The following is a 26,193-nucleotide window of genomic DNA, read 5'->3' as shown; positions in this document are numbered from 1 at the left end:
AATAAGTTAGATGAGTCCCACTCATTAGCATCATCACATTCACAAATGAGGATAGTTGCTAATGCAGTTAGCTTGAGTCTAGTGCAATAGAATCTTAACCTCGAGGACGTTTCTAGTTCGAGACGACCTGTTTTCTATTCAATAGTGTGGCCTATACCAGCACTTCCATGTGTCTATCTCTCTCATCATCAAAATAAGGGGGCAGAAGTGTCTTTTCATATGGAAAAAGAGAGAGAGAGACTCATGTCCCGGACAGAGTTCTTTCCCATATATTATATCGGAGAGAATCCTTCTCCTTTCTTCAAATCTGTATAATTTCTTCCTTAATTTACATAAGAAAACTCTCTATAGTTGGTACAAACCAAGAGAGCCAACTACAGAGACTCCATAATTTTTTTTTTTTTGAGGGGATGTTGCTATCAGAGCATCCCTAGTCTATTTCTTCTCTACAGATCGACACACCATGGCCAGAGGTCTTTTGAAAGCTATTATAATTGAGTGGTCAATGTATTCCCTGCACCAAACAATCCATCAATGCAATTAGATAGCTGAACTCGATTTGTAGACCATTGGGTCATGAGAGGTGGACAGATGGTTCGCCATGTGGGACATATCAAATTTTCTATTTTAGAGGGTAAACCGCCCATTTAATTTGATAGTGATGCGTTTCATGGTCACTGACCAGTGACCTCCGAGCCCCTGAGCCCACAAGACATCAATGGCGTGGATTTTTGACGCCTGGATAGTGATCTAGTTTTACTTATTACTCCGTTTGGGCTTCACCCTTATCTACATCATATCCATCATCTTTTGGCACTATCAGGCTATTAGCCCTTATCATGCGTAACCCTTTCAACAAACTGGATAATCATCTACTCAGACATAATTTTCTTGTATTCCAAAAGTCTTCACAAACACACACTTATACAGTCCAGAAGATACAGATTCAGAACTGGGGAAAACAGAAAAACACACTGACACAGACTTCTAAGCTCTTATGAACATATGCCAACATGGCCACCAGGTGGCAGTAGTTGTTTGCAATCACTTTAGACCTAGGTTATATAAAGTACAAACAGTACACACTTGGATAAAGTTCAATAAGCCATTAACATGTATTTTTGTTAGCTTTTGATACACATCATTCAAGAAAAAAAAATGAGAAATGAATCAAATCACTTTTTTTTAACTAAATAAATTTGACAGAATTGAACAACATTCATGAACGAAGCAAAACCTTTTACAACCCCCCCCCCCCCAAATAACAAAACCCTTATGAATCACTTTGTCTTAATTTTTTTAAACTTGCTATATTGATGCCAGCAACTATGTGGAGGAAACACTACTCTTCTTATCAAACTGCAAACAAGAACCTGTCGAGAGGAGTCCTGCAAAGCCCTTTGACAAGCTACCTTCAACTGCACATTGAGAGTTGCTAGAGAATTCCAGTGTGCTATCTGCATCATTTTCTGGTGGATCACCCTCCCAGTTTGTAGGTTTATCAATGAAAGAAGTCCTACCTTTATTACAATTCAATGAATGTTTCAAAATTTTAGTGTTTGGGTAGAGGTATTTTGATAAATCTGCTTCCTGCTGACCGAACTCCATAATTGATTTCCTCTTCGACCCTGAAAAGATATTAAGTCCTGCCATACAAAGAAATAAAACTGGTTACAAACAAGGCTAGTTAGGAGAAAATGCAAGGGATAAAAAGCATCATATTTGAAAAGGTTTAAAGGCCAGCATACCAGGTAGAGAAGTATCAGATACACATGGCTCAGCTTCTGGTTCACATTTACAACCAAGGATGAGAGAGCTGCAACTCTTTGACCGAGTGATTCTGCAATCAAGCAATGGTAAAACTGTCAAGCTTAGACCTAATTTGGAGGGGGTAGAAAAAGTAGGATGAAAGGGATAACTTCCACATTGAAATCAAGTCCCAGCATCCACCCGGTCACATCCAAGCATTCATATACCATAACATAAAATTTAATAGTTGATGCTTCATGCTTTTAAGCTAATACTTAGATATACTGCCTAATATTTAAGTACAACAAACTGAAGAATATCAGCGATCATACTTTTTGCTACATCCTTACTCAAAGAAATGGCAAGTCAAAGCTATACCATTCAACATCTTTCTTTAAAATAAAAAAAAGTACTGAAAGTTGTTGTCTCTTTGATAGGACAATTTTATTAAAACAGATAAGCCCAATATACATTATAAGGGCATACAACCTGACCAGAGTCCACACAAAACGCATCTTGAAGTCTCTTCCATTGTTCGCTATAACATATTCAAAATTTCTTTACGAGTGCAACCGAAGGAAAAACTAGCTTTTTGGCAGCTATCCGACATTCCAGTTCAGCGTGACTCTCAATAACCTTTTGATTCCATTCTAAGCATGAGCTTGACAATACAGCAGCTGGTAAGAGAGGACCAAAGATTTATCCCCTTTTTGAGCCCCTATCATCACCAAATTCATCCAGCTAGTAAAAAGACCAAAGATTTAAAATTATAAATGCATCACCAAGATTCATCCGAATCTCCTCATAATGGGCTCAAAATCCCTGAACTCTTCAAACTCCTAAAAGCTACACACCTTCCTCTTCTTCAGTTACCCAGCAATGGACCTAGATATCTAAACTCATTCTACTGGCCAAGCTGTCATTTTTTATTTGATGCCTGGGAGGGCATCTTACATTTCTTCTTTATTTGTTTGCAGGTAAAAACCATGAAAATGGAACAATTCTAATAAAATCTGTACCAGTAAAAGAAGATTTGAAGTGAAAATTTTCCTTTCATGTGGTTTTTTTGGTTCTTACAGAGATTTTACCCAATCTTCCTTTTATGTGTTCTTTACCTGGAAAAAACATTGAGCCTTAATAACCATAAAACAACACCAAACTCCGCCTTATCCCAACTTAATGGGGTTGGCTACATGGATCCAACAAAACAAAATACGCAAAACTAAGGTCTAAACAAGAAAATACCAGTAACATGAGATGAGAAATGAAAAATGGAATATGGAAAATAACAGAAAGATGAAAGATGGAAGTACATGAAAGTAAATTTCAAGGGATCCCGCACTTTTCAAATAAGGTATTACAAACTATATTAAGATAAGCAGAGGCTTATGGGAACACTTCAAACTAAACTACCGCTAAACTAGAGTATTTCCACACTTCCACCCAGGAAGCAGCTAGTCCAGCAAATCTAAGAATAAATACATATGCTTAGGATGTTTTGATTATGCACTTGGAATGTTTGATGTCAAGGGCTTTATTAGTAGAGATAAATGGATTTCCGGAGCCCAGGTCAATGCTTGAAAAATAGGGTTTTAAGTTTTAAGAAGGTTGCTAGAAACAAGAAGACAGACTAGGAACAAGTATGAAACAAACTTGGCCAGAGTTGTAACACAAAAGAATAAAGCGGGATCATAAGACAGCCAAACCCAGACCCCACAGTCTGGAACAGCCTCTCTGCAAAGCAGGGGTAAGACTGCGTACAATATGACCCTCCCCAGAGACGGCCAAACATCCTGGAAATAAAAATAGTTGGAGCTTGTCCAGCTATCATATATTCTACGCCAAGATTCCAGATCTAAAATACCTAAATAAAAACATTTTATCAAGGTCTTGGAGAAACAAATTTTGCATAATCGTCAGATACAAAGAGTCAAAGATGACCTTCCTTGCTGACTATGCACATCAAAGAATATGTTACACCAAGAGCTTCTGAAAGATTGAACCTTGCAAATTTGGCACATCAAACAGAGAACAATAATATTACTTGCAGAATCCACAGTAAAAAGTCAATATTTAGTTATTTACTAATTCTCTAATTCTCTAAATAATCAAGAGCTCAGCACCAATAGAACAGTCACCCCACTATATCCCAGTTTTAAATAAGGGGAACAATCCCAGCTACGCAATTCATACAACATGAAAGAATCTAAACTAGTCTTTTGGCAGCATAATTTTCAAAATAAAGGGGCACAATAAAGCATCTACTATACAAAGAAATGATACAGAATGATATCAACCTGTACATATGGTCAACAAAGTCGTCGATAAGAATCGGCCAAGCACCTGCAAGGGGGATCAAAGAAACTGAAGTCTCACTTTTTGAAAAATACAAAACTCAAATTTATCCTGTGCACTCCTTTTATTTTTATATAAAAGAATAAGTCTTTACACTGTCAAGCCATCTGTGTCTCATCATAAAAGTTCCAATTTGACATCCAGAATGATGGTAAACCTTGGGAGCAGGCCAGTCTGAGGTGTTTCAGCAAGCTGGATAACACAGCCCCACAATGACTTCAAGCTTACCCTTTCTGAGAGAATAATACACAAGGGCTAGCCAAAGCATACATCAACCAACATTTCTACCCAAAAATAAATGCATTCATGCTACATACAACCACATATCTACCCAAAGTAAAATGCATCCATGGCAAACTAAAGGAAATTATGGAAAATTATCTTTGCGTTCTATAGCTTGAGCTTCCATCACAGACATCAGGTTAAGTTTATTTAATTGGGGAGCATTGCAATGTTGAAGTATGCATAGCTCCAGGCCAGTACCGCTCCCTCATGGATTATAATTATTTTTGCTATCAATAAAATTCTAAGGCCATGCCTAGTTCTGAATCATTCTCAATGAGGGGAGGGGGGAGGGAGCTGTAGGATGAGTTATATAACAGAGGACACTTTTGAGAAATAAAAAGGACAATTTAGCTTCTTCAACTTTTTGGTATTTTTTTGAGTAAGCAATTTCTTGGCAACGTAAAGACTACGAATGTAAAAGTTCTTATCCGAGATAGAATGGAATGAAGAAACTCTTGAGTGTTGTGTGCTCACTCACATAAGCCCGTAGGGAAATGATCCTTTGTGTCTCTCCTCTCTTACCTCTTCCTTATTTCCTTCTCCTTTTCCCCCCTCCTTTCCTTCATTTCCTCCTCCCTCTCCTTCTACCGACATTCTCCTCTCTTCTCCAACCAAAACCCACTGTTTCTCTCGAATCTGTTCTTTTTACTTCCTTATTCTCTTTCTAATCTTTTTTCTTCTTCTACAATCAAAACCCAATGTATCTCTCTAATCTGATATTTTTCCTCCTGCACTCAAATGCAGTACTGCAGAGATCTGTCCATCCTCAGTCACACAGTTCCAGATCTGATTCAACTGTTTTTAGCACCAATTGATCAGGTTAGGGTTTCCGACTCCATGTTAATGTAACTTGTTTAAGAAGCACAGAAAAGATCCCAGATAAGCAGGTTTTGCACATTACACATGATCAGCTCAGTTATGTTGATATTTAGCAGCTTCTTGCATCTTAGTGGTCCCCTCAACTCAGAGACGTTATGCTCCACAGAGAATAAAATCCATCTTCTTCAAGGTAATGAAAATGTTTGGAGTGGTAGCCAGAAGGGAATTTGCACCTCAGAACAACCCCAGGATGTCTTTCATATCTGCCCATTGAACGCAGTGGTCTCATTCTGTGCAAATCAATGCTAACGGCCATTATTTGATTGCTTTTGACCTATATGGACATACAAGTCATCTTGCCAAACAATTTTCTTTAGGGTATTGAGCAGATTCAATAATGAAAATGTGTTTCAGTTTGAGAATCCTGAAATTAGAGAATATATTCCCTACACTGCTCTATCCAGAAGTTATCAGTGCAGCGTTATCAAACAACTTTGCTAAATGCATAAATCTGACACTGGACTCATCAACAAAATGGCTTCAAGACCATTTTTTCTTGATGATCCTATACGGCTATACCTACCTTGGATAAGCAAACCTCAATACAACATCTATAAAACTGGACGGAGCAAAAGAAATATCTAAGTTGTAAAATTTGTTTCAAAGTCCAACACGTTTTGCTCTAAAAATGAAATAATGTGGGATTTCTATAATTTCAGTTAAAAAATTTGTAGAATTATGCCTAGGGTAAGAACCCTGCAGCAAGAAATGGGCTTTTTTTAAGAAGGCTGAGGCAGTAAATTCTGATTGATCAAATGGAAGAAGCCCAAGCGTCATTTGTTTTCTGGCAAGAAATGAGGTTTTGTATCAAACACCCCAGACCAGCCCATTTCACTTTAGTAACAGTTTATCCAGTTGGCTTTCACGCCTTGCATGGTTTTGGCCAAAACAACCACCACAAACCAAACGGCATAAACGGACAACAAAATGGATGGACAGACATTTATGTATGGCATTTTGAAACATATAACCCAAAGAGGTCAACTATTCGAAAGATGAACCCATGCCGTATAAGCTGGAGAAAATCTAAAGAGTGCTATAACAGCATCCTCAAGAATAAAGCACAGTAGTCAAGACGTCGCCTAGGCGTCCAGGCTCTTTCTTAGGTCCAAGGAGACAACACACCATGTTGACACTTCACGAGTTTAAAATGATTTATATTTATTGCTTTATTTTTTTATGACTATGCTTATATTATATCCTATACTTTGTTTATTATATGTTGGTTTTCTCATATTAGGCCGTTACTAGCATAACTATATCATATTAGATTGATATGGCTCCCATGTTGCATATAAGCATAATTATATAAAATTATCATTGCTATATTACATAGTCATTAATGCACGCCTACGCGGGCGCCTTGTTTCCTAAGCACCCCTCGCCTAGTCGCCTTGACAACTATCGAATAAAAAGGGTTTGGTTCGCTCAGTGATACGAACAGTTATGAGCTTTATTTCTCAAAGTTTTTCCACATCTTAAGGAGTTCAATGGTCCAATTTCATATAGCCTTTGCAATGACTAGGGTGTCATCAATAAGGGTAATCATGGTCATAGTTGTCACGGTGTTTACGTGATCCTTGGCGTTGGAGAGAAAAAATCAACACGACACCAACAACGCGTCAAGGCGTCGCCTAGGCGACCAAGGCGCCCTTCCAGCAAAGGGCACCTGGATGCCTAGGCGTCAACATCCATGGCCATGGTTTATTATTATGATTGGAAACTTCCAAAATTATCAGTGAGAGCATTTCCCTGTGCTTCCTCCAGTGCAAAGTAGACAGGAGCATTGGGATTCACATCTACAGCTTAGTACAAGAAATGTACTAGAATGCAAAACAATTCTAGAAGGATAGCTTCATTATAGTCTAAGCCATATAATGTCTGAACTTGGAGATTTACCTTTAGGATCATAACCTTCAAGATCTTCATGTACACATCGGCTGAAGGCCAGAACTTGTTGCCAAGTATCTTCAGAGATATTATGCCTTTGATTTTTCTAAGCGCAATTTAACAAGTTAGTTACATGACAGAAGTTGAATAGGAAGCAATAGATCACCATTCAGAGAATACTTCACAGCCAAAGACGTAATAGGAATATTGCAAAAGAAAATTATTTTTAAATATTTTGCGCAACACAAAGATGATTGAAGCAATGAAATTCAGAGGTATAAATAAGTACTGATTTAAAGGATAATATTTGAAAGCACAAAGATAATATTTTACACAACAATAACATTCTGGTGCAATACAAATGGTAGTAACTCTGTTCATAGGACATATAGGATCAGATTGATGCTAGAGGGAACAGGTCATACACAAGCAGATACAAAGTACGGGGTTCAGTAATATAGCCATCACAATAAGACCTCAGTAGTGGAAATATATTCTAGACAGGTTTATATTGATGGCAAAGGATATCAAGGATTATATACTAAGCCCGACATGAGAAGACCTGTGAACACATCAGAAGAGATTTCATTGATTATGCACTATATTGAATTGGCTCCCCTTCAAGTGGTGTTTAATGGATTAAATCATGCAAAACATCAACATCTTTCTCCAAACTAGTAAATGGTGCTCACAAGGGTTAGTTATAGTGTACTAGAAGCACTAGACAAGGATATCCTTTATCCTTTCTAATTACCACTGTAGCAGAACCACTGAGTAAACAAGTGCAAAAGACTTCAAAGATAAACTGATGGAAGACTTCATGTTTGGGAAGGAGTGAAGGACACAAATTTCTCATCAAATATGCAGGCACCACATTTTACATTATTTGTGGCTTTTTTGCCATCCTAGGCATGAATAGCTCAGACCATTAAGATATATCTTATTCATCATTATTCTATTTGGGCCAGGGAAGATGGTTGAAAACCTCAGAGCCGAGGGGGGGGGCAAAATTTACTATTTGAAAGGTATTAACCAAACCTATCAGCTACTACCAAGTACCAACTCAGGCAAGCAAATTGGCTAATCGAGGAAACAATGATGTCAAATCTGTTCTAAGTCCAATGATGCAATACAGGGTTCCAAAGAAACCAATTCGGATCAATTATAGACCCACCCAATTAAAAAATCCAAACATTAAAGGGGAGTGATAGACTTTTAAATAAACAGAATAGTAGAGCACTTAGGTATATGAATAAGGGATAAGGTAGGAATTAAGAATTAAAGAATAAGGGTAGTCTTGGCATTAACATAAAAGAAGGATAGGAATAGGATTGAGGATAAAAGGGAGGGGTATTTTGGGAAAGAAAGAAATGTGGTGTTCGATAAAATAGGGAAGAGGTTGTCTTCAACTTCATGACAAGTGCAGACCAGCGGTCGGAACCCCCCCCCCCCCCCCTTGGTGATGGATTCAACTCCTCACCCAAGACTCCAATCCAATCAAGGTAAGATTTTAAGAATAGATAGTTGGCCCTAAGATCTCTTGACTTCAGCCCTCAATTCTTCAAACCAACAGCCTGGGATTTAATTTAAAAAATCTGAAATATGATAATGCAGATCTGAAGACGTATTCAAAGAAGAAGAAGACCAGCTTTTATACTTAGTTTAATTCTTATGTTTTTGTCCTTATTTTGTTAATTGAACCACAGTCAATTCTGGTTCATTGTTGGGTGAATTTAAGTGACTTAGTTTTCTATTTTCTATTTAATTATTTTAAAGTTGCTTGGGTCCACACAACCTACACTCATGTGAGGTGGTAGTCCTTTGTATTGAGTCGACGAGGGGGAGAATTTCCCACTCCAAGTCCAAATCCATTTTTATATTTTGACTTAAAAATAAGAGCTGTGCTGCTGCAACTAGTCTTCCATTGTGAAGATCTTCCTTGTGTTTGTCAAGGTGAAGGAGTTGGTGTTTGATCCTACTGAGTACTGACACCTTGCGGTGTGAAGCCTGGGTGGATCGTTCTTGTGTTTTTGCTATCCTATTACTGCTGGTTACTTGTTCTTGTTTCTATTTTCTGATCATAGTAAGTAAAATCTTAATTTTGTGCAACTAGGACCAAGCATTTTCTAGAAGATTACATACTAAGTTATTTTCTAGATTAAGCAAACCAACCACCCAATCGATTTGAAATTCTTACCATACCTTCATCAACCCTAGAATAGAAATCAATTTAATTTTGACCTAATTCTAACGGTCAGATTGGAAGATATCTATTATTCCCGTTCTGACCCTACCACCATTAATACACTGTTTCAGAACTTCCAACCCAATCTCGATTCTGATTTCTATCCTAATTTGGCCACTGATTACAGATCTATTTCAAATCTGAAACCAGAAGCTGAATATCATATTCTAACCCTAATTTCAATTCCCAAAATTACCCTACTACCCCTATTCCTATTCATATTAGGATTACCCTTTATTTACTGTTTTACCCACCTGATTTGACTGAAACTTTCGGCTAATCTTCCCCCCCCCCCCCCACACATTACATTATACACTCGACTTCACCCAAAGCCCCATTCCAACCACCTATTTTGTTGTTAACTTAAATCATCCTAATCTGAACCTTATCCCCTGAGAAAAGATCTTGTTTGGCTACTGATTTGATATTCAAACCAGTACTAAATTACTTGACCTGGCAGTGGAAGAAGAACCAGGTCTGAAAGTGATTCTAAAACTCACTACTCCAACAAGCTTTGGAGCTCAAGTTCAGCAAGATGGGTCACCCAAAGGTAAGGATCTATCCCCCAAAATCTGAGAGTGAAAGGATTAGGGAAGAGGAAGACTGATTAAATCTCTCTCAGCACTGTTGGTTCGCTAGTATCAGGGTTCGGATAGAAACAGAGAATAACAAGAATAAAAAAGAAGGAACAAGAAAAAAAGAAGAGGAAAGAAGGAAGGAGAAGAAGGGAGCAGGGACAACCAACAAGCTGTCCAGGCCACATAGGCAACACTCAACAAAACTCCATATTCCATTCTCATTAATTCTAATATGTTAATGGTTACACCTCTATAAATAAGAAAATAGAAGACTCAAATAAGGAAACAACTCTACTAAGATTCCTAACAAAAAACAACTCCAAAAACTTATTAAACTCTTCCTATGTATCCTACCCAATTTAAAATATTACGTAATATTCTCCCAAATAAAAGAAAACTCCCTCAGTATCTTACTGAACCGACAACCTAGTTTGGAATCGAATCCATGTGCAATGTGGTCTAGGAGTCCTGTCGGGTCAAACCAGTCCAGCCAAATATCTGCATCACATCCCCAACCAACCCACCAGAAAAAGGAAGTTCCTCCATGGCCATTAATTATAGCCCACTTGGATTCAGCATGTTCAAAATCTCAGCTAATCCTATCTCAACCTTTGACCTTATTACTTATAGTTGAATCACAGTTCAAAAACTCGGCAAAATTTCTCCCAAAATTCGAAAATTTCAGTAATTTTGAAGGGCCCAAGACGACATAGCAAACGAAACATCGGATTGTCATTGTTTCGTCCGAAATTTCGCTGTTTGTACCATCTTGCCGAAACAATACAATCCATGTTATAAATATACACTGTTTCACGAGTTAAGGTCGAAATATCGACCAAAACTCGCTGGTTTCAGTGGTTTCGACCTGGAGGAAGAGAAAAGTGGTGGAAAATTGGATTTTTTTTGCCACATCACCACTCCATACTACTGGAATACACTGCTGGGGTTGCCACATCACTCCAAAGAGATCCGTTGTTGCTTACTGAGTAAGGTTTGGCCCCATTCAACTATTTCAGGTAAACAAAATTTTCCCAAAAAGGATACGGTCCATGGTGCACGTGCAAGCTACACAAGAGGGCCTCGTCACCGGTTCCGAGCAGATGAGCAGGCTGATTGTATGGACGCTGATAGCTTGTCTAGCACTCTAGGAGGCATGAGGATAAGGGACAGCACTGGCATGCCCCATCCTTTACCGAAGAGAGCAGCTGGTCAGAGTACAGTCAATATGGTCATTTCATTGGCATTGGGGAGCATGCATCTTCTTCATCCGTCCCCAATTTGAGTATGACGCCCACTCACGGGGGTATACTAGATCGTCCTTTGTCGACAGCTTCTTCTTAGCCCATCAGCCATATGTACATGCTGCCAACACCATCTTTTGATAATAGCTCAGTGGCTGGTTCTTCACATTACAGTGACCTATACCCTACGGTAGGTTACTTGTAGTATGTAGATGGGACCGTTTATAGCTGTGGAGGACTACTCTAGTTTCTTCTCGCACACAATGACGCCGCATGCATTTGTCATGCAATCGGAGGACAATGCATGTCGGCACATAGTTGTCAATATGTCACCTAGGTGTCCAAGCAGATTTTTTGGGGTCTAGGCGACTGTCACTTTAGTGGTATCGAACGCCTTAGTGGTATCAAACCTGGTTTGGCCCTTATTTATGCCAAATATCATTTAAGTAAATGGTTCATTTACTTAAGATATTATTCATAAATAAACTACCCTCCCCCCCCCCCTTATTTGAATCCAATAAAAATAGTTAAAAAATAAAATTCCAAAAGGATAAAAAGTCAATCCCCAATTCAAGAACAAAAACTGGATTTTCAACGGTAGGTTTAATTTTCAACTTTTTTATGCTGGAGTTTTTCGCAAATAAAAAAAAATCCATAAATCTTAATATGATAAAACATTGCTAAAAACAAAAAGAATGGTAAAATATTCATTTATTTTGATATCCAAAAAAAAAAAAAAACCCATTCAAAGAGATTTTGACAGCATTCGCACACCAAATAAAGTTTGACCGGAACATAACACCTTCAATGTAAATCAAATTTAAGCAATCTTGGATTTGTTGGAAAGCTGGTTTTATGCTCTACCTAATTAAAAAAAGTCTCATGTAAAAATAAAATCATTTGACCAGTCAAACTTCTTAGAGAACAAGAACTTTTCTCAAAATCAAGAGTAGTTTAATTACTAATAGATAAGATCATATTTTCTAAGAACAGTATAAACCAAATGTGAGACTACAAATACCAGGACAATGACTAATTCCAAGAACAGTATAAACCAATTGTTTCAAACTTCCAATAGCTTGCTTCTTCAGTTCTGTTGCCTACTAGTTCTATGTTGATTTTTGATGACTTGATGTGGCATAATATTGGTTTTTGATGACTTAACGTTGGTTTTTGATGACTTGAAGTGGCTTGATGTTGATTTTTTGATGACCTGATGTGGCTTAATGTTGACTTTTGATGATATAAGATAAATATAACACTTGGGCGCTTTGTCGCCTAAGCGCTTAGGCACCACTCCACCGCCTCGACAACTATGCATCGGCTCCATTGGACCATGGGTGGGCTCGATCCAACACGCCATAGTTCATTTCAATGGACAGTGATGCAGAATGATCACCAAATAGGGCTTATTTCTTTAGAAATAGGCCTAGGGTTGGGTTATATCCATGTTGGGCCTTTGTTCCCAAGGGTTTTTTATGTAATAGGCCACTTTAATGAGCCTAAACTAGGGGTACTTAGGTTGCATACGGGATTAGCCCAATACTTAGTTATTTTTATGTTTTTAGATTGAACCGGTTTAGATTTGGTTGCATCCAAGTGGTTCAATGGGTCTAATTTAAGTGAAGTGTTCCTATTGGTTAATAGGTTCTTTTATCCTATTGGCTAATATGGAATCTTCTTTTAATTAGTTGTTTTTAAGTTGGATTCTTTTATTTTAAGTTAGTAGGGGTAGTTAGGATATTTTAGTATTTTAAATTAGTAATTTGACTTTGATTAGATCCCTTCCACGATTTAAGTGAGGAGGAGATTAGATTGTATGAGGATTTGGCTTAGGCCTTTAATTATAAATAAAGGAATCGTGGGAGGCACCCCCACAACAGATTTGAATTTTAAAAAAGAGATTTTCGTGGCTGCTTGCTGCTCCTTGCTCTCCAAGAGTGTGTGCATCCTTGTGGGCTTATCAAGGTGGAAGGGTGGGTGGAATCCTGCGACTCCTTACGCCGTGACGGCTGGGAGGCTCTTTGTGAAGGTGGTTCTATCCTTCAATGCTAGATCTACTGCCGTGGATATCTGCTGTAAGTCTACCTATTAATTTCTGTTTTATCCTTCTTTCCCCTTCCCCATTCGATCCTCTTTTTATTTCTATTTGTATTCCATAAACCCTAGCCAGTCTTAACTCTGCCCAGACCTGTTCCCTCATTAGATTACCATCAAAATCAGGCTACAGCCCCCTTCCTATGTCCCCTCCACTCGATCCAGCTTTGGATCCCATCCATCCATCACAAACCCTAAATTCTTCTTCCCCATTAAAACCCTAATTGGCCCAAATTCTGTCTAGACTGTCTCAGCCGACAGATTACCTTCATAATTGGATCGAACCTTCCCCCAAGTTCCCCCCTACTCGACCTAAACCCCAGCCCCTGAATCCTACTGTTAACCCTAGTTCTAATTGTTTTTCTTGATTACAAAACCCGAAACCCTAACCCCAATTTCTGCAGGAAATTAAAACTGATCCAAATTCAGATATTTTTATTCCATAATGGCCCTCTAAACCTGCAGATTAAAACCCTATAAACCCCATTCCCAAATTCCCATCCTAAACCCTAATTTTGCCCTAAAACAGCCCCTAATCAGCCCTAAACAGCAGGCTTAACCAGAGCTTGATTCTACCTAGCTCCTAATAGGATTATTTCCTATTCTAGGACTACATTATTTTGGTATCAGAGCCATGGCTGAACATGGCAATCCACAACCACTCGACCCTATGGCAGCAATAGTAGAGATGTTTCAGAAATTTACTGCTGACCAGAAGGCGTTGTTTGAAGACTTTAGAGCTACACAGAGGACTATCACTGCAAGGTCGCACCTGATTGAGCAACGACAGGTTACTCCTCATAGGGGCATCAACATTCCCCTAGATGAGGACAGATATCAGGTCCAGTCCCAAGTTCACCAACCTCATAGAAGGCATAGGGAAGACAGGGATAGGCATAAGGATTACAAAGAAGACATGTATAGAGAATACAAATTTACATTGCCAAAGGAAATTGAGAGAGAACAAGTTGAAGATAAAGCTGAAGTGGCAGTGAATTGTGATGAAAAGAAAGAGACACCACCTATAGCTTCAAAGATGGACAGTCGACATGTAGAAGACCCTACTGAAGTGGTCAATGACGAAGAAATCAAAGAAGACAAAGTGGAAACAGCAGAAGATGAAGAGGTGGTTGAGAACACTCCACAGGAAGGCAATGACCTTCAAGATGCTATTCTTAAAGAGGTGAAGCTTGTGTCTCATGCATTAGATGCGAAGGTTGCTAACACTGAAGGCTCTATGGACAAAACATTGACAGTTGTTGTTGCTTCAGAAAGCAAACACATAGAGTTTGTTCTGCCACCATGGTTTTTCGAAGAGAAAGCTCCACGCCTTGGAGATTTTATCCCCAATATTCCTGCTTCACCGGAATTCTGTTTGGGGATGGTCAAAACTGCTGGTCACCTGTTGATTCCCCCTCATCACTACAAAATTCGAGGACGAATTTTTTCAAATTGGGGAGAGTTGATGCAGAATGATCACCAAATAGGGCTTATTTCTTTAGAAATAGGCTTAGGGTTGGGTTATATCCATGTGGGGCCTTTGTTCCCAAGGGTTTTTTATGTAATAGGCCACTTTAATGAGCCTAAACTAGGGGTACTTAGGTTGCATACGGGATTAGCCCAATACTTAGTTATTTTTATGTTTTTAGATTGAACCGGTTTAGATTTGGTTGCATCCAAGTGGTTCAATGGGTCTAATTTAAGTGAAGTGTTCCTATTGGTTAATAGGTTCTTTTATCCTATTGGCTAATATGGAATCTTCTTTTAATTAGTTGTTTTTAAGTTGGATTCTTTTATTTTAAGTTAGTAGGGGTAGTTAGGACATTTTAGTATTTTAAATTAGTAATTTGACTTTGATTAGATCCCTTCCACGATTTAAGTGAGGAGGAGATTAGATTGTATGAGGATTTGGCTTAGGCCTTTAATTATAAATAAAGGAATCGTGGGAGGCTCCCCCACAACAGATTTGAATTTAAAAAAAGAGATCTTCGTGGCCGCTTGCTGCTCCTTGCTCTCCAAGAGAGTGTGCATCCTTGTGGGCTTATCAAGGTGGAAGGGTGGGTGGAATCCTACGACTCCTTACGCCGTGACGGCTGGGAGGCTCTTTGTGAAGGTGGTTCTATCCTTCAATGCTAGATTTACTGTCGTGGATATCTGTTGTAAGTCTACCTATTAATTTCTGTTTTATCCTTCTTTCCCCTTCCCCATTCGAACCTCTTTTTATTTCTATTTGCATTCCATAAACCCTAGCCAGTCTTAACTCTGCCCAGACCTGTTCCCTCATTAGATTACCATCAAAATCAGGCTACAGCCCCCTTCCTATGTCCCCTCCACTCGATCCAGCTTTGGATCCCATCCATCCATCACAAACCCTAAATTCTTCTTCCCCATTAAAACCCTAATTGGCCCAAATTCTGTCTCGACTGTCTCAGCCGACAGATTACCTTCATAATTGGATCGAACCTTCCCCCAAGTCCCCCTAACACTCGACCTAAACCCCAGCCCCTGAATCCTACTGTTAACCCTAGTTCTAGTTGTTTTTCTTGATTACAAAACCCGAAACCCTAACCCTAATTTCTGCAGGAAATTAAAACTGATCCAAATTCAGATATTTTTATACCATAATGACCCTCTAAACCTGCAGATTAAAACCCTATAAACCTCATTCCCAAATTCCCATCCTAAACCCTAATTTTGCCCTAAAACAGCCCCTAATCAGCCCTAAACAGCAGGCTTAACCAGAGCTTGATTCTACCTGGCTCCTAGTAGGATTATTTCCTATTCTAGGACTACATTAGACAGTCACAATATTGTATTGTTGGGATGCGGAAGACTTGGGCGTCTATGTCATTGTACTTTGTAGTTTCTACTTTAACTATTTCTTAAATAATTAATCAATATTATGTTCCTTCATCCATTGTTGCATAATTTACTTGTTTAACTGGCCAAGTATGTCTTATCGTATTAAAACAATGTGTAGAGTGGGCAATATTACATAAGGTATACAACAGGGTCCAACATTTACGCCAACCAAGAGTGCAAATCCAAAACACCACTTTGTGAGTGTGTTTGTGTGTGTGTGTGTGCGTGTGTGTGTGTTTTGGCACTTTGAAGGTTTACATATGTTTATTTAGCCTAAAACAAGGTTTCCCTATAGTTTTGGAGCCTTCTATGACCAATTGCCCACTGACACATCAAAACGAAATGAGCTGGAAAATAACACATGGTTTCGGTGAATTTTCGAACTATTGAAGGCAAGTCATAATACTACAGCAAGAGCACTAGCCTCCTGCAAAACCACTTCTTGACGAGAGCCCGCGATAAAGAGGTTCAGACCAGACTGCAATATGAAATCCATTAAAATCTCTGACTATCAATCCAATCTAATCTTTCATGGTTCCCTGCCAAAACTACCATCAGATGATTCAGATTTCAACCACAAGAGTGTTTCCAACTTTGATTGTTGATTTACACATTTTGATAGACACCTACGGGAGCAGATCACTGTAACAGTCTAACATACAATTGCACCCTAACCCAGAATTTTTTGCTTCTCATATTGGAACATGGGCACATCGCTCTTGCATTGGTCAGGCACCAAGTCGAACCTAGATTAGTTTTGTGCTCCAACTTATGCATATCATTTATTTCCCCACCCAACCAGGGGAGGAGGGGAGGGGAGAGAACAAGAAGCAGGCAATGAACTCCCAGGTAATAAGCTCATCAGAGAATTTTCAACAATGTAAATATTAGAACATACTATATATAATTAAGTACAGAGTTGCTGCATTGAACAAATCTCAAAACGCAATATGATACATAACTAGATAAGATTTATCAGGAACCTGGAGATCCTGACTAGCCATTTTAGGAACAGGGCTGAAACAAGTGTAACATACATAATGCATGTACAATTACTTAGATTGCAACACCCATTGTTTATAATGCGCAATTGTGTAGGGAGGAAAATTATACCTCAACAAATTCACACCATTGATTTAGTAATCGAAATCTTCCAGCCAAAACTAACCTCCAAGCAGCTATGGCATTGCATACAGCTGAAAAATGTTTAGAAGAAATGAAAGAAGTCACATAAGAAAACAGCAAGAAACAACTCTTCCTAGATATGATGACAAAGAAATGTTGGTTAGATCATGCAGGAGATGACTCACTGATGTTCTTCTGGCCATTCTGACGACAAAAAAAAAACACAAAATCATAGAAGCGAGTGAATTCACAAGAATCTACCTACAAAGAAATTTCAGCATTGAAAACTTGTTAACAAAGATATGATATTTTGGGTGATTAATAGACAAAATTTAACCATAGTGGGCAATACTACTCAACTCAACTAAGCTTTATCCCAACTTATTGGGCAATACAGTGCATAAAGGGCATCAAAGAAGCGGGTAAGTTCCTTAATGAGTCAACAATATAATATTTGCAACTAAAGAGTTCATATAACTTAAAAGAATGAACCTCACCATGAGGTTTAGCCGGGCCATGAGCTTGAAGAGGTCAACAAAAATCAGATTCCTGCCACTAGAAAAACTGAACTTATTCAATGTGGCAAAGAATAGAAGTAAATGCTACCAAACATAATCAGGTAATGCCTAATTTTGTAACAGGTGAAATTGCATGAATGAAGGGGTAGTAAATTCCATCCACAGCCAACAACTAGCATATATGGCTCAGTTAGATTAATGGGTTGGGCAATGCAGAGTTCATGTGAAGTGGATTAGATGTTATGGTTGCAAAAGAAAACTGCGAAGTAGGAGGATCCTCAGCTTCAGACAAAAGTAAATATACTGAACCTGGATGAAGACAACCCCTTTCAAATTTTGCATAATCTTAAAGAGATCAGAATTGCATAACAATATTAACAAGTGGTTGGATAATCAGAGTTTTAGTCGGTTTTCAGAAAGAAACTCCTTTAGAGCAGAGTTGTTGGCTCTTCATCCCAGATTGGATAATGACCAGATAGCGGAAAGCAATTCTGCTAGGTTATTGAATTGATGAGTTGGAAAGACGGTTGGCTGTGGAGGTTAAATCTGATTAGATAAACCATTCACCTAGCCTCCCAAGAGAATACCTCACTCCAGTGGGCAAAAAATATAACTAGTTGCCCAAATGCAACCTTCTAATTCTTAGATATGTAAATACAGGTCAAGATAGATAATCAGAAAATACATAGCTGATACATGTAGATGAAGCAAAGATCCAAAGGGAGGTGATCAAGGTGGCCATCAAGCAATAAAGCGAACACTAACAGTGATGCTACCATTTTGAAAGTAGCTCACTCTCCAATATGCTCCAGGCTTTTGAATGAGTCATATTCTACATCTAATGAACAAATATTATCCCAGAATCTAACAACTCACAAAAAATTAAACAGCCTTAGGCAGATGTGACAAAATGGATGATGCAGGAGCGCTTCCATGGGTTGGCTCGAACCCGTTTGGGAATCCAGACGGAGATGAACCCAGTCCAATTGGGTTTTTGGGTTCAGTAGGGTATTTTAGATTAGTATTTAATTAGAGTTAATATTTGGATTTATCTTGTAATCTTCTATTTTAGGTTTAATAGGCTAATTAGTGGTAGAGTTTGATTAAGGATTTTATTTTAACTTTAAAGTCCATGTTCGAATCAAGTTGTGTTTTAGCTTTAGAATCAATTTAGGAGTCTTTATTATTTTCTTTAAATACTTGGTTGTAACCGAAATAATTAGATTGAATAGAATTGATAAGTTTACTTGTGAAAGCCTGGTGGCTGTGTGTGCAAGCTTCTTCCCCCCCCCCCTTTCCTTCCATGTGCAATCTCTCTCTCCCCTCTTATTCCATTGGACCCTCCCTTCTCCCCAATCCTCTTTATTTCAGATTTAGTAAGTTGCTACTTACCCTAAGGGCAATCCCTCCTGTGGAATGCCATGAGCAGTCCCCTCGTGGAATGTGAGAACTACATCAACTATCAGATCTGGTACCCATTAGTCCACCAGAATACAACAACAACAACGACAACTCAGTCTTATCCCAACTAATTGGGGTCGGCTACTCGGACCCTTTCACACACACACACACACACACAAGAAAAAAAAAAACAAAGGAAAGGAAAGTAAGAGGGATGAAGAGTAAACATGAAGAAATGGGATAAGAAAAGGGAGTGATTGAAAATGAAAAATGAAAGTAAGAGGAAAGAGGATAGCCCAGGAAATCAGGAAAATCTCAGTTACATGGTGTCGATAACGTGGATCCTTGCCCTCCAATAGGCTCTATCTAAGGTCATACTTGGCACAAGACCCAGACTATGCATGTCATTCTTCACAACCTCACCTATGGCCATTTTGGTTCTGCCCTACCTCTTTTAGCTCCTTCAATCGGCACAAGATCACTCCTCCTTACTGGGGCATCCCCAAGCCTCCTTTGCACATGGCCAAACCACCTCTAACGACATTATCGGAGTTTGTCGCTGATTGGGGCAACTCCCACATCACCTCTAATACGATCGTTCCTCACTTTATCCTTTCTAGTTTTGCCGCACATCTATCTTAACATCCTCATCTCTATAACACATAGCTTCGCTATATGGCACTTCTTAACTGCCCAACATTCCGCCCCATACATCATAGCAGGTCGGACAACAGTCTTGTAGAACTTTCCTTTAAGCTTTACAGGAATGTGTCGGTCACACAGTACTCTAGTCGCACCTCTCCACTTCATCCATCCCACCTTAATTCTTTGTGAAACATCATCATCTATGTCACCTTCTTTGTGTATGATAGACCCCAAATATCTAAAATAGTCACTTGGCGGTATCTCTCTCCTCAATTTCCACCATGTCATCATCCATCCTAGTGTGACTAAAGTTGCATCTCATATACTCTGTCTTTGATCTACTAATCTTAAAGCCTCTTGCTTCCAAGGTAGATCTCTACATCTCTAACTTAGCGTTAATCTCTATTTTTGTCTCATCCGCCAAAACAATATCATCAGCGAAGAGCATACACAACAGTACCTTGTCTTAGATGTTCTTGGTTAATTCATCCATGATACGCGCAAACGAACAAGGGCTTAGGGCTGAACCTTGATGTAACCCAACCATAATTGAGAATTCCTTGACCTGGCCTCCCACAAATCTCACACTAGTCATCACACCATCATACATATCTTTAATTATCTCTATATACTTACTCAACACCCTTCTTTTCGCAAGAGCATGCCAAATTAAATCTCTAGGGACTCTGTCATAGGCTTTCTCCAGGTCAATAAAGACCATATGGAGCTCCTTCTTGCTAGCTCTACATCTTTCCATGAGCCTCCTCAGTAGGTAGATAGCTTCTGTCATGGATCTACCTAGCATAAAACCAAATTGATTATTCAAAATATAAGTCTCTCTTCTCAGACGGGCTTCAATAACCTTCTCTCAAAGTTTCATAGTATGACTCATTAGTTTTATGCTTCTATAGTTATTGCAGCTTTGGACATCACCCTTATTTTCGTAGACCGGAACTACAATGCTTCACCTCCAATCATCTACATTTTCCTTACGATCATAATCTTGTTAAATAACTTGGTTAACCAATATACCCCACAAACTCCTAGGGTCTTCCATACTTTAATTGGGATCTCATCCGGGCCTGGTGTTTTGCCTACTTTCATCTTTCTTAAGGCTTCTTTAACAAATCTCCAACTGCTGGTTCAAGGTTTTGTGGGTTGGAATCAATATCATAGTTGTCATGGCGTCGCCATGGCAACTATACCCCACAAACTCCTAGGGCCTTCCATACTTCAATTGGGATCTCATCCAGGCCTGATGTTTTGCCTACTTTCATCTTTCTTAAGGCTTCTTTAACAACTCTCCAACTGCTAGTTCAAGGTTTTATGGGTTGGAATCAATATCATAGTTGTCATGGCGTCACCATGGCGTCCTGGCGCTAGAGAAATGTGCATATCGACCTACGCCATGGCGTGCTGTCTCTCTTTCCCTATTCTTCTTTAATTTTTTGTTTCTTCCCCAACCTTAGACCCACTCCCTGTTTCCCTAAATCTCCTATTTTAGCCTTGGTTTCTGAGTTTTTTCTTTCTGAGCGGTACTACCAGATTCTGGAAAGCCATCATAGGATCCTTACACAAACATCGACTGGTTCTGAGATTTGATCCATAAGTTCTTTTCTCTTGGGCGATCCATACCTGGAAGTTTCATATCCAGAAGTCTCTCTTTCTGTGAGATTCAATTTTTCGAAGTAACCTGCAACTAAGACATCCGCCAAATTTGATTTCAGATCTCACCATTCGGTTGCCAGCAGAATTTTGGGGCTATTTTTTTGTTGGGACTGGCAGACCTTGGTGCTACGATTTTGTTCCCGAAATTACAGTGAGAATCGTCTTCATAAGAAGGAGTTTCCTCTGCTGGAACTACTCCAGTTCACCGCCTCTCTGCCTCTCTTTCTATCGTGTTATTGCAATGTTGAAGAAGACATTTAGTCTTTAAAATTGCAAGGACAACTTATATTATTTATATAAAACCCCCTATATTCTCTATTGCTATTCTGTTTAAGCCCATTCAATTTTCTCTTTAACTGCATTAAATTACAGTTCTGCCACTCCTTCACAACTTCAGATTAATTACAATTCTGCCATTGTTCTTATAAATCTTGATTGAACTACTAGTCTGCCATTCAACTTTGGATTTAATTACAATTCTGTTATTGTTCTTATAAATCTTTATTTATCTACTAGTTTGCCATTCAACTTTACCATTCAACTTTGGTTTTAATTACAATTCTGCCATGGTCGACATGATCGCCATGGCGGGCGACGTGTCGATATATCGATCAAACACCCCTCCACTGACTTGGATCGCCGTGACAACTATGATCAATATAGCATTGAGGTATTGATCCATCCCTCGAATTTCTAGTCAATACAAGCCTATTTGGTAGGGATTGGACACCCCATCGTATGCTGGTTTTTCGCCATGGGTTCCGTGCGCAAGGAAGAAGACAACCCATCCTTCCCTCCATGATTCCTTCTTTCCTTTAGTATTAACCCCTTTTTACCCCTAAGTCCCTTCTATCCTTATTTTGTTTTCCCTTCCAAGATTACCCTCCTCACTCATACATTCTATTCCACTTATTTGCTTCCCTTTTATAGCCTTGACTTCTAATTATTACAATGTTGCCATTATCATTACTATTTGAGTTTCTTTGATTGGGTGGGCCCATAAGTGATCCGAATAGGGTTTTGGAACCCCGGATCAGCATCGATGGAACCTTTAAGAGGTTATGCCTCCCACAATCAGCAAGAAAGGATTGAAAGAAAGATTAAAAAAAAAGGGAGGGGGGAATAAAAAGACATAAACAAACACATTTTTGCTTTTGTTCTGTAACTTCTGTAAATGGAACCAGAAATGGATGAAGCTGTAAATTGACCAATCCAATTTTGTGTTGATCTAGAATGTGTTAAGCATGAAACAAGATTCAAACAATTTCTGCATAAAATTCATAATATGATTTTATTAATTGTTCAAAAAATGCTAAAGCTTAAGAGATGTTAACAAATTATACAAAACTTGCTCAAAAAAAATATACCTTTTCTGCACCCCAGACTCCACCAATTTCAAGAGCTGAGCTAGTGCCTCCCTTGAGCTGGCATGTTTATTTCGTGATGTAATATCTACATCAGAAAACCAGAAAACTTACTTTAATTACAACTGACAAGAGTACAGTAAAGAGAAATACAATCATGTTCTTGAAATATGATAGGAACTCCCATGAAGTCCTTTAAATGTAACCTATAAAAAATAAATGTAAAACTTGCACCCCCACCAAAAAAGCATGTATGAACAACTTCAACAGAACCCGTAAAAAGATGACAATAAAACATAAACTCAAGATGGCGCCCGAGAAAATGAAATGTAGCAGATGCCCAGATACAGAGAGTGAACTCAAAACTTCCACCTTATTAGTTGAACTTACCAAATGCACCAACAAAGCTTTAACTATTCTATCAAATCAGAATTATGAGCTACACTTGACAACTAAATCTTTCAGACTACTTATTAAACAGATATTAAAGGGGGGAAAAAACAAAACAAAAGTGCCATTGTGACATTTCATTAAAAGAGCCTTGCAGTGCATGAAGCTCCCGCTACTGCAGGGTCTGGGAGGGGCAAATGTACGCAGCCTTGTGCCATTTCGTTGAGAATCTAAAATGGAACTACGAAACAAAACCAATACAAGAGCCATCAATACAGCTTTGCAAGCCAAGAAGAATAACAAAATATAAAAAAATAATGTGTGCTAAAGGTTGCAGATTTTTTACACTAAATTTCTCCAACAACAAATGGCATTCCTGTTCATATCAACCTCAAAAACATAGACAACATAGTTAAACTTCCTTGACCATAAAGAAGACAGCATCGATCGATAAAGAGGCACAAGATTCGTAAGAACTCAAAGAGAACGAAAGAATCAGCAAACCAGGAACAAGATTTGGAAGTCGGATTACCGCAGTACTTCTGGTAAATATCAAAGATATCGAACTGGTTCAAGTTAGAAGAATCCATCCAGCAATGAAAATCCCAGCTGTAGCGACCTATGATTTCGATAATTCAAGTGAATGTTATTCTCGATTTTCATAGGTGGAACCCTAAGGCCGAAATGAAAAGGAAAATATCTCGTCCCCTTGGCTTATTGCCTTATTCTGACGAACTGAGTTTAATTCCAAAACTGAAAAGGATCCCAACGTGTTGTAACTTGGAACAACCAACGCGGTCGTGTAACGAATATCATTTTTTTCAAATAGATTGAAATCACGGTTCAAGGTATCGGTATCGTATCTGCCCGATATGTATCGGTGTTGTTGGTATCCAATATCGATATTTGACCGCATTGGTTGGTATTGATATTGTGATATGACGACAAGGCCTCAAATTATGGGATTTGGATCCTTTGTGGCTTGGGGTTCAAAGGCCACCGTGTTGCACACAACTCCTAAGTCGCCAACTCAGCAGTCAGCACAGATGCCCATCCAATGGTTGGGCATCGAGCTCCTCAAAAATGCTGCTCAAATTCAAATTTGAAAGGAGCTCGTGCCCAACCATTGGATGGGCATATGTGCTGAGGTGGCAACTTGGGAGTTGCACAGTATGATTGTCGCACAACCGTCAACTCCAATTCGTAGAGGAGCCCGATCCCAAATTATGGGAGATTGAATGAAACACACTAGAAAAAAAAAACGTTATTTCAAATAATCAATTTGATTTTATGTCATGAAGATCCACAAATAGAAGCTATCCACCTACTTAGGAGACTTATAAAAAGATTTAAAAAAAGCAAAAAAAATCTCTAAATGATCTTTATTGACTTAAAGAAAACTTAAGACAGTTTCTAGGCATTTAATCTAACATGTGCTAAGAATGAGAAATGTTTCAAATAAATATGTGAACAAAATTAAAGATATATATGAAGGTATGGTGACTAGTGTAAGAACTATAAGGAGGGTCATGGCCATGATAGTGGATTCCAATTATAGTTGGGTTACATCAAGGATAAGCTTTAAGCCCTTATTTGTTTGTACTTTATCATGGATGTATTAACCTAAGGCATCCAAGGTGAAGTCCCTTGGTGCATCTTTTTTGTTAATGACACTATTTTGGTGGCTGAGACAAAAGCTGAAATTAATATCAAACTAGAGTTATGGAGATAAATCTTGGAATCAAAAGGTTCTAAGATAAGTAGAACGAAGACGGAGTATATAGTTTGTAACTTTAGCAACTCCGGACGGATAATGAGGGGGTAAATGTTGATGAGATAGAGATTCCGCAAAGTGACCATTTTTTGTATCTAAGATCAATCATCAGTAAGACATGTGATATAGAAGATAATGTCTCTCAAAGGATTAGAGTAGGTTGGATAAACTGGAGAGGTGCATCTGGAGTGTTATGTGATCGACGGATTCCTTTAAAGCTGAAAGAAAAAATTTATAGAACAGTCTTAAGACCAGCTATGATGTAAGGCGCAAAGTGTTGAGCTGTCAAAAAGTGTAATATAGATAAGCTAAATGTAGCGGAGATGAGGATGTTGAGATGGATGAGTGGCAAAATCAGGAAGGAAAGAATAATGAATGATAATATTAGAGTTGGTTTGGGAGTAACCCCGATTCAAGATAAGCTACGAGAAAGTCGTTTGAGGTAGCATGACCATGTTTAACGAAGGCCTTCGGATGCTCCAATTCGAAGGAGTGACACTAGGAGAAGTGAGGAAAGATATGCTAAGTTTAGGGTTTCAAGTTTGATGTCGGATAGAGTTGATTGAAGGGAAACGATGCACGTAGCAGACCTCAGTTACTTTGTATAAAACTGATTTGTTGTTGTTGTTGTTGTGTTTCTTTTTATTTCTTTGATCTTTATTATTTTGTCTTTGCTAGGATCTATGTAGCCGACCCCATTTAGTTGGGATAAGGCTGAGTTGTTGATGATGCTATTGGTGTAGTCTCTATCCTTTGTCTAACCATTGATCCAATTCCACATCAACAAGATTTCCATGCGTCTTTTTTAACGGAAAGTGTTTACTGTGGGGGAGCATGGCCTCTGCGCATGCACGTGGGCCAATGAGAGCACGGGCAGAGACATCAACATGGACGACATTTTCACCTTTTATGGGGATAGGGTGGTCATTTCATTCCCCTCTGTCTGGGCATATGATGCAGTAGAAGTTAGGTGAGTTAGATATCACATTCTAACACAAACGAGCGACAAATCCACTAGATAGAAGATAAGGTTGAAAATGTCAATTTTCAATAGATTTCAAGATGATCCTTACAAACTCTAAAAAAACCTTATATAATAGGTCAAATACAATTCTGAAACTCAATTT

The 26,193-nt window shown here is 38.6% G+C and overlaps 1 protein-coding gene across 8 annotated transcripts; it reads right to left on the bottom strand.

The window, feature by feature from the left end:
- Window positions 1-1,302: 1,302 nt before the first annotated feature.
- Window positions 1,303-24,033, bottom strand: LOC122653460 (defective in cullin neddylation protein AAR3-like). Of its 8 annotated transcripts, none has more exons than XM_043847284.1 (9): window positions 23,825-24,033; window positions 22,906-22,993; window positions 17,804-17,861; window positions 17,492-17,567; window positions 17,295-17,377; window positions 7,168-7,264; window positions 4,047-4,092; window positions 1,749-1,840; window positions 1,303-1,646 (listed from the first exon to the last, which is right to left on the bottom strand). In XM_043847284.1, exons 1-9 carry the CDS (start codon window positions 23,880-23,882, stop codon window positions 1,327-1,329), a joined length of 918 nt encoding a protein of 305 aa, XP_043703219.1. In that variant the 5' UTR covers window positions 23,883-24,033; the 3' UTR covers window positions 1,303-1,326. The 8 variants fall into 8 exon arrangements, with proteins under 8 accessions (XP_043703219.1, XP_043703225.1, XP_043703221.1 ...); XM_043847290.1 differs by having other exon boundaries at window positions 17,492-17,510; XM_043847286.1 differs by having other exon boundaries at window positions 17,804-17,855.
- Window positions 24,034-26,193: the final 2,160 nt, after the last annotated feature.

The sequence above is a fragment of the Telopea speciosissima genome, chromosome 3 (genome assembly GCF_018873765.1).
Source record: "Telopea speciosissima isolate NSW1024214 ecotype Mountain lineage chromosome 3, Tspe_v1, whole genome shotgun sequence".
Taxonomy (NCBI): domain Eukaryota; kingdom Viridiplantae; phylum Streptophyta; class Magnoliopsida; order Proteales; family Proteaceae; genus Telopea; species Telopea speciosissima.
Note: the sequence above shows the minus strand (reverse complement) of the source record. Positions and strands in the feature narration are given on the sequence as shown.